At 32.2% G+C, this 14,380-nt stretch overlaps 1 protein-coding gene across 1 annotated transcript; it reads left to right on the forward strand.

Moving 5' to 3' along the window:
* The first annotated feature begins 381 nt into the window (after positions 1–381).
* On the forward strand, positions 382–3,507 carry LOC108468058 (uncharacterized). Its single transcript, XM_053018379.1, has 3 exons — positions 382–721; positions 816–1,005; positions 1,085–3,507. The coding sequence occupies exons 2-3, from the start codon at positions 864–866 to the stop codon at positions 2,113–2,115; spliced, it is 1,173 nt and encodes a 390-aa protein (XP_052874339.1). The 5' UTR covers positions 382–721; positions 816–863; the 3' UTR covers positions 2,116–3,507.
* The last annotated feature ends 10,873 nt before the right edge of the window (positions 3,508–14,380 follow it).

The raw sequence follows: 14,380 nt of genomic DNA on the forward strand, positions 1-14,380 counted from the left end.
GTTTACCCTACATTCGCTCCGGCCTCTTAAAATGTATAATTGCAATATTGATCTTTTAAAATTACAAAATTTTAATTGAGTAAAAATTAAATTAAATTTTAATTTTTAAAAATAATAAAATTTTGATTTAATCCTTTAAAATTTATAAAAAATAAGTTATTAACATAAAAATTACATTTTAACCCTCATAAAAATATACAATTTAATTTCAACACCAAACACATACCCATTGCCCATTCATTGCCATAAAGGCTGATATATGATTTGTATATTAAAATGTCTAACTTATCATAACTCTTTTACCATTCTTCAATCTTCATCCAAAATGGCTCATATGAACCAAATGCCAGACCACCATTCTTATAAAAATCTCTCTTCAGACCTCATAATAACCAAGCTAAAGAAACTCATTAAAAAATTAAAATAAAATAAAATGAAATGAAAGATGCTCACATGGGTGGATGAAAGGACAGTTCTGTTTTTTTTTTTTTAATTGACTTTTGGAGATGATGAACAATGCATGAAAAATTGAAAATGTGTGTGCATTGCATGTTTTTGTATATATTTTATTTGAATGGTTCAGAACTTCATAGAGAGTTGAAGCATGAATAGAATGCCCTTGTTTCCACGATACTGAAACAAGGGAGGTTGATTCTGTCCTTTCCTGTCCTGTTCTGTTCTTTCTCCTCTTCTACTACTTGAAGAAGACAAAACATTTCAGGTACTTTCTCTTGTTCTTGTTTGATTCCTTGTGTGCTTTTGGAATTCTAAATGAGTGCCGTAAATGAAAATGGAGGTTGTTGTTTCATGGACAGGAGACGCAAAATGTGCCATCATAATTAGTAACTCATCATCCACCCAAAATGGACACGACATTGCCTCGGAGCCCTATGCTGTCATCTAAAACTCCTGTAATCTACGAAAAGTACAAATCAGGATGTGCCTGGGGATTAATTCGCTTCCTCGATTTTCGCCATCGTAAGCTTGCAAACAGACCGTCTAAAGGTAAGAATTTCATCATAATCTTATGTACTGATATTCTTATGGTTGTAACGATGCCCAACTAGGTGTAATTATACTGCAGGAGGCAATGGTTATACAAGGAATAAGCCTAATATTCCCTCTAGTGAAGACCTTAGGAAGGTAACCAAGAGTCGTTATCCGGATCGAGCTAGCGATGCAGCAACGGAGGGGTATAGGCGGTTTTCTGATCGAAATATGAAAAGTAACAGAGGTAGGAAGGATGATCATCACACCAAGATTAATCTTCGAGTTCGCATGAATGACGCGGTCGAAGCATTCATAAATCAAAGGTTAATAAGTAACCAGTCTACGGATTTTATCGATGCATTGGAGATTTCGAATTCCAACAAGGAATTGTTGATGAAACTCCTGCAAGATCCAAATTCACTGCTGGTGAAACAAGTTCATGAATTATGTGATTCTCCGGCTAAGAAACAGCAAACAAAAACATCATCACGGTCCCAACCATTGAACACAATAGTTGTCTTGAAGGCTGTCAAACAAAACTGTCCTAATAGAATCAGTAATTGGCCACCACCAAAGTCTCATTACAGTAAAAAAGACAGGGGTGTTAGGCGGCCAACATTGTTGTCTTTTCAACACATAAAAAGGAAATTGACACATGGTTTAAGGGCGAAGAGAAAAGAGCAGTGGCAGATGTCCCATGATCGAAAAAAACCCAAATCATCCCATGATGTCAATATAACTCAGGACTTTGGTTCATGCATTGGAAACAAAGCTTCTTCATCCACTGAAATTTGCTATACAACCTCAGACCTATTAAAGTCTTTGCCTGAACATGACGTGTTGCCTATGGTTACACCAGGAAGTGACAGGGAACATGGGTTTGATTCTCCACAGATGAGATTTTCACCCTTTTCAACTGTTAATGGATACAAGAGGAGGGTTCAAATAGAAAACATGAGTGGTTGCTTAAGTTCTGTTACCATTGAAGCTATAGAGGCACAGCCCTTGTATGATGGATTTCATGGTGGTGCAAAGAAGAGTACCATTGGCCATATATCTCCTAGCACTGTATCTCCAGCAGGTAAAATCCTTAAACTACAAACTACTTTAATTATATGTGTTTGAGGGGAGGTCGGTCTCAAATCAAACAGTAGAGTTATTGTGCTCGGGGTGTTTATACTCGGTTTTATTATTGGGTTTTGTCTCCCAACTCTAAGGAGAGGCCTAATGAGTTCATGAAATTTAAGGAGAGCCTTACACCAAGGAAATGTGAGCATTTGACCCAAGGTTTGAATCCATGCCCTTTTATGGCATTAGTGGGTTATAAGACTATCACTTGGTTAGACTATATTGTATCTGGATTGTCTATGCTTAGTTTTATACCGGGGTTTATCTCCTGACTTCTTTGGTGACGAGACACTCCCTAAACTCTTTGAATCCATGGGTCTCTCTTTAGAGTCAAAAGACAAAACCTGAAGATAAATTGAGTATAGACATGCCAGACATAATACCTCTACTTTTTGAGGGACTGAAACCAACCTCCCCTCTCTCAACAATATGTATTATAGAGTAATTTAGTTAACATCTGCGTATGGTGCAGCTGAGCCACCAGTTGAATCATTTTGTATAAATATTGAAGAACTCTATGAATCTTCTCATGTGGAATCCCATTTGGACATGAAGAACAATGCAGGCACTTCAATAGATAAGCAAGAATCTTTGTCCAAATACATAAGATCAGTTCTCCAAATCTCTGGTGTGAATTGGGATGAACTATTGAGGAAATGGAATTTGGCAGATCAAATTCTTGATTCATCTATGTTTGATAATGTCAAATTATGGCATCACAAGTCCTGTAGTACTGATCATCATAAACTGATTTTCAGCTACATCAACGAAGTCCTTTCGGAGATGTATCGAAGTTATTTTAGATACTCTCCATGGATATCACTTTTTGACCTGAGACCTCGACCGGCTCGGTTCTCCAAAGACATGGTTCATGAGGTGTTGAGACATGTTGATTGGGTACTCTTATCAGAGCTGCCCCAACAAACATTACAACAACTTGTTGAAAACGATTTGGCCAAATCGGGAACGTGGTTCAATCTCCGGTTCGATACAGAGGAAGTTATTATCGAGTTAGCAGACAGCATATTGCAGGATTTGGTAATAGAATCTGCAATTCAGCTTCAAATTTAAAAGCAGTGCAGCACAACATGTGTTCCATGTTACCGAGACATGATCAGCAACTTACAGCAGTTATCAGTGCGATGCGCAGCGCACATATTCAATCTATGTCCAAGAATCCCCCGATATACATAGTTTACTAGTTTAAATTAAATCCATATTACGATTATGATTCATGTTCGGAGTTTGTGACTATTCATTTCAATAATATTGTATCCTAAATTCGAACTTAAATTTTCCTTTTATAAGTACAATGTAACTTACCCTTATACGGAACACTTATTGATACCAATTTAAATGATTAATATAGTTTTTCGTGCAATTAATTTATTTGCCTTATTTTCTCTTTCTTTTATGTGTATATATTACTTTATGCCATACAAATAAGATAAAAGTTATCAAAATTATATAGCTTAATGTAAAATTTAATATCTTAATTTGAAACTTATTTTAATTTGATATCTACTTTTTTTTTATTATTTAATTTGATACTTAAACTTGTCAATTGTTATACGAGTTACTCTAAAATGCTAATAATGTTAGTTTGTCTTTTCTTTTTTTAATGAGGTGATAGAAATAACTAATGTATAGCTATCAAGAGGCAAATAACAAGAAATTTTTATATATATATATTTTAAATGGTAGACTTGTAACGTCCCCCTAGCCGAGACCGTCGCCGGAGTCGAGCAGGAGACATTACAAAACTTATCTTCGCACTTAAACAGTTTTCGTAGTAAACTATCCATCTGCGTCACGATCGCTAAAAAAATCATATTTTGAGTTAAGAAACTCGAAATCTAATTCCGTAAATTTTCCCTGAAACTAGACTCATATATCTACTTACTAATTTTTTTCTAGAATTTTTGGTCAGGCCAATTAGTACAGTTTATTAGAAAAATTTTCCCCTATTTCAGGATTCGGCTACTCTGACCCTTGTGTACTACGAATCAAATTTCTTCCTGTACAGAAATCCAATGGCTATGCCATTTGTTTTAATTAAAAATAGACTCAATAAGGAATCCATACAAATAAAGTTTGAGTCCTAATTATTAATACACAATTTATGGTGAATTTCTAAAGTCAGAGTAGGGAATCCAGAAATTGTTCTAACCCTGTTTCACCAAAACGTAAATATCTCATAAAATACAACTCTTTTACCTATTTTATTTCTTCCATATAAAAATAGATTCATTAAGCTTCAATTAAAAATTTTATTCATTATCTAATTCACTTTATACTATTTTTGGTATATTTTCAAAGTTGGACTACTGCTACTGTCCAAATCTGTTTTAGTATAAAATGTTGATAACTAAGTTTATAACATCTTCATTTCTTCTCTCTACAATATTTACCAACACTTCCTCTTATTACTCTTCACTAACATATCAAAACATACCATACTTAAGGTTTTGGTAACATTTACAAAACATACCAAAATATCACTTAACAACTTAGATACTTTCAAAATGACCAAAAGACATCCTAGGTACAATGCCATTTTCCAAAAAGATAGAAACTTCACCAATTTGAGTTTGGGGATCGGCTTGTATGCTGAGTCCTTATACTTTCAGACCTAGCCTCGCAAGACGAAACAAACCGTCACGCTAGAAATACTCTCAGTGGTATTTCTATAAACAATAGCTTAATCAACTTTAAAACATGGTAATTCAAACACATTATTGCTATTATTCAATATCAATCAGTACTTTAATAACCTTTACTTTATTTACCCTTATTAACATAACTCGGACACTGACAGATACACGGATCCAACCCACACTTCGGGATAAGCACATAGTGCTTCATCGGAATAAATCTGGAACTTTAACATTATAGTACACAAAGTACTTCATCGGAACAAATCCGAAACTTTAACAGTAGTCGACACATAGTGTCTCATCGACTCAATGTCGGAATATCCCAATACTTCCAATTCCTATGACATGTCAACTATATCCGACTAGCCCGGCACTGTTAATAGGGTATTCAAAATCACATTCATTTCAATATGGTAAAAATACTTACCTCATTCACATTTTCATACAATATAAATATCAAATATAGCAATATAGAAATACAAACCACTATTTATCGAATTTAATCGATATTTTCGTTCACTTTCTCTTTTCCCTTCTTTGATGACGTATCTGGTGCTACGTTTGCTACTAACAATCATACAATTAAAAATCATCAATATATTAATTCATAAAACACATTTTCACTTTCTACCAAACTTTTACAAAAATTCCAATTTCGTCCTTTTTCCATTACTAATATTTTTTTCTTTAACTTAAGCTTCATATTCTCTTTTAATCAACTCATTAACAATTTCTAACTCATAAAATTCATTATAAAACATAAATTTTAAGCTCTATTCAACTTAGACCCTATTTAAACCTAACTTAGAAATTCTTTTAACTAATCACTTCTAACTTCAATTTCTATCAATTTAACCCATAAAACCTCAATTTATTCAACTAAATCAATATATAAAAATTCTCTATTTTTCTTCATTTTAACCTCATACATGTAGAACTTTGAATTAAGCATCCATAAACATAAAAATCATAAGAAAATGAGCTAAAACAACTTACCAATCAAACTTTAGGGCCTTAATCCTCAAAATTTCCCTTTTTTTATTTCTTTCTTTCTTTCTTCTTTCTTTCACGTTTGCTCTCTGTTAGTCTTTCTATCTTCTTTTTCTATTTTATCAATTTTACTTATTATACTATTATTAACCTATAATAAATATAAAACTAACATGTGTAATAGCTATAACATAAAATATCTTATAGCTATTACACATATATACCAACTATTACACACGTTATTCAATATTAACACACACATGGCACTTAGGGTCTAATTACTAGATTAGTCCCTTTTACTTCTTTAATCTATAATTAAACTTTTATTCCTTATGCAATTTAGCCCTTTAAACTAAATTCAAGCTACTTCACTTAATTAAACACTAAATAACCATTCAACTATAATTCATAAATATTTTTAATAAATATTCATGAATAAATTTCACGGAAACAGTACTCAAGACTCAATTTCCAATACTGTAACTTTCAGTTCATTACAATTCTCTCCCCTTTAATAAATTTAGTCCTCAAAATTTACTTGAAAAGAGATGGGGGTATTGAGATCTCATCGTTTCTTCCGGTTCCCACGTAGCTTCTTCAACATTGTGACTTCGCCATAGCACTTTTACTAAAGGAATACGTTTATTACGTAATTCTTTTACCTCTCGTGCTAGAATCTCAACTGGTTCTTCTTCATACGATAAGTCAGGTTGAATCTCTACATTCTCGGTCGTAATAACATGTGAAGGATCCGATCGATATCTTCTTAGCATAGAAACATGGAAGACATCGTGCATTTTCTGTAGTTTAGGAGGTAAGGCCAATCGATACGCTAGTGGTCCAATTCTCTCAATAACTTCATAAGGCCCAATAAAACGAGGACTTAATTTTCCTTTTTGACCAAATCTTAGAATTTTCTTCCAAGGTGAAACCTTTAAAAATACTTTATTCCCGACTGAGTATTCAATATCCCGTCGTTTCAAATCTGCATACGATTTCTGTCTATCAAAAGCAGTTTTCAATCTTTCCCAAATTTTATTAACTGTACTTTCCGTTTCTTGAACCAATTCAGGTCCAATCATCTTCTTCTCATTCAGTTCTGTCCAACATACGGGTGATCGGCATCTTCATCCATACAAAGCCTCATACGGTGCCATCAGATACTTGATCGAACTATTATTATACACAAATTCGCTAATGACAAATAATATTCCCAGTTAGACTCAAAATTAATCATACAGCTCAAGCATATCTTCTAAAATTTGTATTACCCGTTCAGATTGACCATCAGTCTGTGGATGAAAAGCTGTACTAAAGTGAAGTCGAGTACCGAAAGATTCATGTAATTGCTTCCAAAACCTTGACGTAGACCTTGGATCTCTGTCAGAAATTATTGATTTTGGAATACCATGTAATCTAATGATTTCCCGAACATAAACCTCAGCACGTTTCTTTAACGACTAAATTTTCAAGTTTAAAAATTTCAAAACCTAAAATCAATTAATGGTGAAACACTTTTAGCTTTGAAAACCTAAAGCTCTACCAAATTGTTTGAAAATTCATGTAGTACTTGAAGGATTTCATCTGGTGGTTGCTTGAATATATTTTTATCCAATAGTGTTGAGAACGTCATCTTTGCCAAACCATCCGCTACCATGTTATCCTCTCTAAACGCATGTGTTAATCATATCATCCAATCTTATTGAAGTAAGTCCTTAATGGTATGTATCACTACTGAGCAACCCCGCTTCTTTCTAGTTGCTTGAATTTCTTGAATAGTTTCTTTACTATCTGTCTCAAGGATCACATTCTTCATGTTAAGACTTCATGCAACTTGGGGCCCATCCAGTATATGTTGAAAAAATAATGATCCAAAATGTTATTTACTACTATAATTAGTATATGTTTTTATCTTTATCAGTTAGTTAGTGGGTATTAAGAAAATCTTATTCTGATTTGGTTGTTTAGTTGTTAGTTTTATCTGACACCAAATCTGATCATGGGTTAGTGTTCCTAAACTTTAGCTTTTTTTAATTACCACTAGCATTATTTAAACCATGTACTCTGTTCTTTTTCATTGAGAAATAAACAGTGCATTTTCTATTCTGTCATTTACTCTTCTCTGAGCATTCTTTCTTGGTTGTTTTACCAACATTTATGGTATCAGTAAATCAGGTTCTGATCCCAAATTGAGTGATTCATGGCGAATAGTGGAACTAACCCAGCAGCACAATCGCTAATCCTAATTTTCAAAGGTGAAAAATATCATCTTTAGAGTCTCAAGATGAAAACGATGTTCAAGTCTCAAGAACTATGGGACTTGGTGGAACATAGGTATGAAGAGCCTGACCAACGATTAAAAGAAAATTGCAAGAAGGATGCAAAAGCACTAATGCTTATCCAGTCAGCAATTGAGGATGACATATTTTCTCGAATTTCAGCCGCAGGCACTTTCAAACAAGTATGGGAGATTTTGAAGCAAGAATATTTAGGCGACAAAAAGGTAATAACTGTAAAATTACAAACTCTTCATCGTGATTTTGAGACTTTAATTATGAAAGACAAAGAATTAGTACAAGAATTCTTGTTTAGAGTCTTTGGGATTGTTAATCTAATGCGATCTTATGGTGAAATTTTGAGTAATGAGATTGTTGTGAGCAAGTTGTTAAGAAGCTTAACATCAAAGTTTGATCATGTTGTTGCTCCAATTGAAGAAACGAATGACTTGTCCACTTATACTTTTGATGAATTGATGAGTTCTTTGATAGCCTATGAAGTTAACAGGTCTCATGAAAATTCTGAGGAAAAAGCTTTTCAAGTAAAGGAAAAATCCTCTAAAGGCAGGCATGACTTTCATGGACGTAGTCATTGTAATAACTCAAATTCTATGGTTATCGGAAAAAGTGTATTTTCGAGTCTCCGTTACTAAAAAATGGATCCGTAAATAATTATCAAAAATATTTAAAAAGTTAATTGAGTGGTTAATTAGAGTTTAATTAAGTGAATTTAGCTTAATTAAGGAGAATTGATAAAATGATTAAATTGAATAAAGTGTGAAAATTTAATTATAGATTAATAAAAAAGGGGACCAAAATGGGAAATATGCCATTTAATATAGTTGAGGCAGCATTAGATTGAAAAATCTAAGATTTTTCTTAGATTTTATATATATATTAAATATTAATTATTATTAATATTATATTATGAAATAAATTAAAATAGTGACCAATGTGTGGTAATTATAAAATACATGTGTAACAAATTGAATACATAAATTTGTAATATGTATATTTAATTATTAGTAGATATTTATTATTTATAAATGATATTTATTAATTAAATAATTATATTATAATATTTTTATGAAATAAATAAATACAAATAAGACAAATGTATGGTGCATATGGTGACATGTGTAATACTAATATACATGCAATTATAAAATACATGTATATTTACTTATATAATAAGTATATTATTAAGTTATTATATATATATAAAAGAAAAGAAAAACAAGTGTATAAAAATAATTAGTACAAATGTTAAATAAATATTTTTATTAAATAGATTTTATTATAGTTATTATTGTTATTATATATATATAACAAAACAAAAAGAAAGAAGAGAAATACAAACGAAAGCCAAACGAAACAGAGAGAAGGGGAAGGAAAGAAAAGAAAGAAAGGGAGAAAAGGAAAAATTGGGATTTCAAGGTTTGGAAGTCTAATAGGTAAGTTAATTTAACCCTTTTTACTTAATTTTGATGTTTTAGAAGCTTTGGAACAAGATTTTGATAAAATTAAGTTGATATTTTGAAAGTTATTAGATTTCTAGATGATGTTCATGTTGAGTAAAGTGATGAAATAAGGGTTTAATTGATAGAAATTTAAGTTAGAAATGAAATAAGGATTGAATTGTAAAGTAATTCATAAGTTTTATATTGAAGGGCTAATTTTTAAAGTTATTATAGATGAGTGCTGGAAGCATATGATGAATAAACATAGAATTGAATCTTTAATTTTGATATAAGATAATTTTATTAAATAAAATTGACGGAAATTGATTTTAGGACCTAATTGTGAAAATATTTGGAATTAAAGTCTAGTGCCGAAATTATGATTTCCAAAAGTTGTAAAGCAGTTTAAGGTGATAGAATAAAGTGTTAATTGAGAAAAATCAGCTCAATTGAGAGACTAATTGAGTAGGGATGAAATTATTATTTATTAAAGTTCGGGGGAAGAATGGTAATAAACAACTTGCACTAAAACAATATTGGACAGTAGCAGTAGACTAACTTTGAAAAATCACCATAAATGTATAAATCGAATTAGAAGATGAAAAAAATATGAAATTAAAGATTATTGAGTCTAGTTTCTCATAGAGAAACAGTGTAAGAAATGGATTTGTAAATCATGAGATATAATGAATTTTGTGAGACAATATCAGAATGAATTTGGGTTCCCCTGTTCTAACTTTGGAAAATCATCAAAAATTGGATAAAAATAATTAGGGGCTTAAATTTATATGTTTAGAATTATAAATGAGTCTATTTTCAATAGAAATAAACATGAATATCATTTAAATTCTTTACGAGGAGATAATTAATTTTAAGTGAAGAAGTGTCAAAACTGTTAGATAATGAATAAGGGTAAATTTAAAAATAAATTGTACTTATTTACTAAACAAAAATTATGAAAATTTTATGGTAAGAAGATATATGAGTATAGTTTCATGGAAAATTAGTGGATCTTAATTTGGAGTTCTATAGCTCCAGATATAAATAATTTAGTGACTACGACACAAATGGACAGCTTGAATATTCATAAAAGTAAATAATAAAAATTATAGATGATGTTACTTACAAGTGTGTTATATACATTAAGGATGTGGAATGGAGAGGAGGAGGAGGAAAATATATATGAATATTCAGTTAGCATGGCTAATTTGCATGTTTTAAGCTCATGGACTAAATTGAATAAAAGTAAAACTTTAAGGGGCAATTTTGTAAAAATGTAAAAAATGACTAAATTGAAGGGAATGAATTGTTTTATTATCTAAATTAATAAAATGAATGAAATTATCAATTTAAGATTGGGTGAAATTTGGGAAATTGGTAAATTACCAATATGCCCCTAAAACTTGGTATTTTTGCAATTTAGTCAGGTAGGTTCGTATATTTTGAATGAGCATGTAAATATGATAATTTAAATATTGTATCGTATTTTATATGATATTTGAATTGAATATATGAAAAGGATATTACATGAAACATGAAAATGAATACTAAATAATATAAATTAATTGAAATTATTCTGAAAATCTCGGTAATGCCTTGTATCCTATCCCGGTCTCAGGTACGGGTATGGGTATTACAGTCATGGTGGTGGCAGAGGTAGAGTCCAGTATTAAAAACCTTACAAAAGTTCAGTTCAGTGCAGATACTATAGCAAAATGGGACACAAAGAAGCTGATTGTTGGGCCAAACAAAGAGAAGAATAGATGCAGACTTATTTTATTGAGAATGTAGAAGAGAAAACCTTATTGTTCATGGTTCGTTTTCCAATTCAATATGACAACAATAGCAACGATGTATAGTTTTTAGATAGTGATTGCTCTAATCATATGTTTGAAAACAAATCATTATTCAAAGAGCTTGACGGATCATAAAAAAGTGAAGTCCGACTTGGAGACAACAAGCAGATGAAAGTTGAAGGAAAAGGTACAGTTGCCATTAAAACCATGCAAGGCGATGTCAAACTTCTTTTTAATGTGCAATTTGTGCCTCGTTTAGCTCATAACTTATTAAGCATTAGACAGTTAATGACTAGTGGGTATTCTATTGTGTTTGATGGTGATTCATGTGCTATTCGTGATAAAAAAATCTTGTTAGATCACAGAGACCGTCCATATAACTCAAAATAGGATGTTTCCTCTTGATGTCTCAAATGTAGTGAATAATGCCTTAATTGCTAGGAGGGATAATGAGGCTAATTTGTGGCATTTACGTTATGGACATTTGCATCTGAATGACTTGAAACTTCTTAAAAAAAAAAAAGGAAATGGTTTTTGGCTTACGTATGGGAAGCAAAATAGGAAGTCATTTCCCATTGGAAAATCTTGGAGGGCATCTAATTGTCTTGAACTAGTGCATACTGACTTATGTGGAGCTATGAAAACAGAGTCACTTGGTGGCAATCGCTATTTTTTGTTGTTTACAGATGACTACAGCCGCATGAGTTAGGTGTATTTTTTAAAATTCAAGTCTGAAACCTTTGAGAATTTCAAGAAATTTAAGGCGTTGGTGGAGAAGCAAAGTGGGAGAAGCATAAAAGCACTTTGAAGTGGTCGTGGTGGTAAATTTTTATCTAATGATTTTAATGTTTTTTGTGATATGAATGGGATTCGCAGGGAACTTACAGCACCATACACACCAGAACAGAATGGAGTTGTGGAACGAAAAAATCGTACTGTTGTAGAAATGGGGAGAAGCTTGTTGAAAGCAAAAAAACCTCCCAGATCAGTTTTGGGGAGAAGCTATTGCAATAGCAGTGTACCTTTTGAACATCTCGCCAACAAGGGCTATTCTTAATTAGACACCTTTTGGAGCTTGGATTGGTAAGAAACGTTGGGTAAGCCACTTAAAAGTCTTTGGTTGTATAATGTATGCTTTAGTTACTTCTCGATCTAAACTTGATGAAAAATCCCAAAAATGTATTTTCATTAGATATAGTTCTCAATCTAAAGCATATCGTTTATATAATCGAAGTGGCAAAGTGATAATTACCAGTAGATTTTGAAGTTGAACAGCTTGCAAATTCAGTTCCTTCTTTCACCTGCAAATTCAATGCTTTCCTCTTCTAATGCTACTACAAGTTCTAGTTCTGATTCTATTGCAACCCATGCCTCCAACAGTAGTAGCGAAAGTGAAACACCACCAAAAAGGTTCAGGTCTCTTAGAGAAATTAATGCGTCATGTGACTTCGCCTTATTGGTCACTGACCCAACTTCTTTTGAAGAAGCTGCAAAACAACCTAAATGACAGATTGCTATGAAGGAGGAGATGCATGCCGTTAAAAGAAATTCAACATGAGAGTTGGTTGATGTTCTCGAAGGCAAGAATATTGTAGGACTAAAGCGGGTATTCCAAACAAAGTATAATGCGGATGGAAGCATCCAAAAGCATAAAGCTTGGCTTGTGGCAAAAGGTTACTCACAATAACAATGTATTGATTTCGAAGAAACATATTCTCCTGTTGCTCGTTTTGAAATTGTAAGAGTTGTTTTAGCATTGGCTGCTCAATTGCAATTCTCTGTGTACCAATTTGATGTAAAATCTACCTTTTTGAATGGTGATCTTGTGGAGGAGGTTTATGTGTCACAACCACTAGGTTTTGTAGTCTGTGGTAATGAAAATAAAGTTTACAGATTAAAAAAAGCTCTTTACGGGTTGAAGCAAGCTCTACGTGCCTAGTACAGCAAGATTGATTTATTCTTTCAGAACAATGGGTTCATTAGAAGCGAAAATGAGCCAACTCTTTATTTGAATAAGAGAGGTAATGGAGATTTTTTGGTGGTCTGTCTTTATGTCGATGATATGATTTATCTGGGTTCCTCAAAGTTGTTAATTGATGATTTTAAGTCATGTATGGTGAAAATTTTGAGATGATAGATTTGGGCATGTTGCAATATTTTCTAGGACGTCAAGTTATGCAGGGTGATGATGGAATTTTTGTATGCCAAAAGAAATATGCTGCAGATCTTTTAAAGAAGTTTGGCATGGTGGATTGTGAGGTGGCATCCACACCAATGAACATCAATGAAAAGTTGCAGCATGAAGATGGGACTGACATAGTTAATTTAACATTGTTCGAAAGTTTAACTGGTGGTTTGAATTATCTTACACACACCAGGCCCGATATTGTTTTTTGTGTTAGTGTTGTGTCTAGATTTATGCAAAGTCCTACAAAACAACACTTTGGAACAATAAAAAGAATCCTTCGTTATGTTGCAGGAATTGTGAATTTTGGTATTTGATACTGCAAAGTATCAAATTAATTGGTTTCACTGACAGTGATTGGGTAGGTTGTTTAGATGATCAAAAAAGCACTTCTAGCAATGTTTTTAGCTTTGGTTCTAGGGTAGTAACACGGAGTTCAAAGAAGCAAGAAACAATAGCTTTATCATCATCTGAAGCAGAATATGCAGTAGCAACAGTAACAGTACGACAAGCTTTATGGATGAGAAAACTTCTTAGTGATTTTAGTCTTGAGCAAAAAGAAGCAACTGAAATATTTTGTGACAATCGATCCTCAATTGCAATGACAAAGAATCTCACTTTTCATGGAAGGACTAAGAACATTGATGTGCATCATCATTTTATTCGAAAGCTTGTAGGTGATCAACATATAGTATTGAAATTTTGTAACACAAATGAACAGATGGCTGATGTATTTACAAAGTCTCTTACTCAAGTCAAGCATAATTTTTTTCAGATCACAGGTTGGAGTATGTGATTTTGAATCAAGGGGGAAGTGTTGAAAAAATAAAGATTCAAAATGTTATTTACTGCTATAATTAGTATATGTTTTTATCTTTATCAATTAATATGTATTAAG

This window comes from Gossypium arboreum, chromosome 8, assembly GCF_025698485.1.
Source record: "Gossypium arboreum isolate Shixiya-1 chromosome 8, ASM2569848v2, whole genome shotgun sequence".
NCBI classification, from domain to species: Eukaryota; Viridiplantae; Streptophyta; class Magnoliopsida; order Malvales; family Malvaceae; genus Gossypium; species Gossypium arboreum.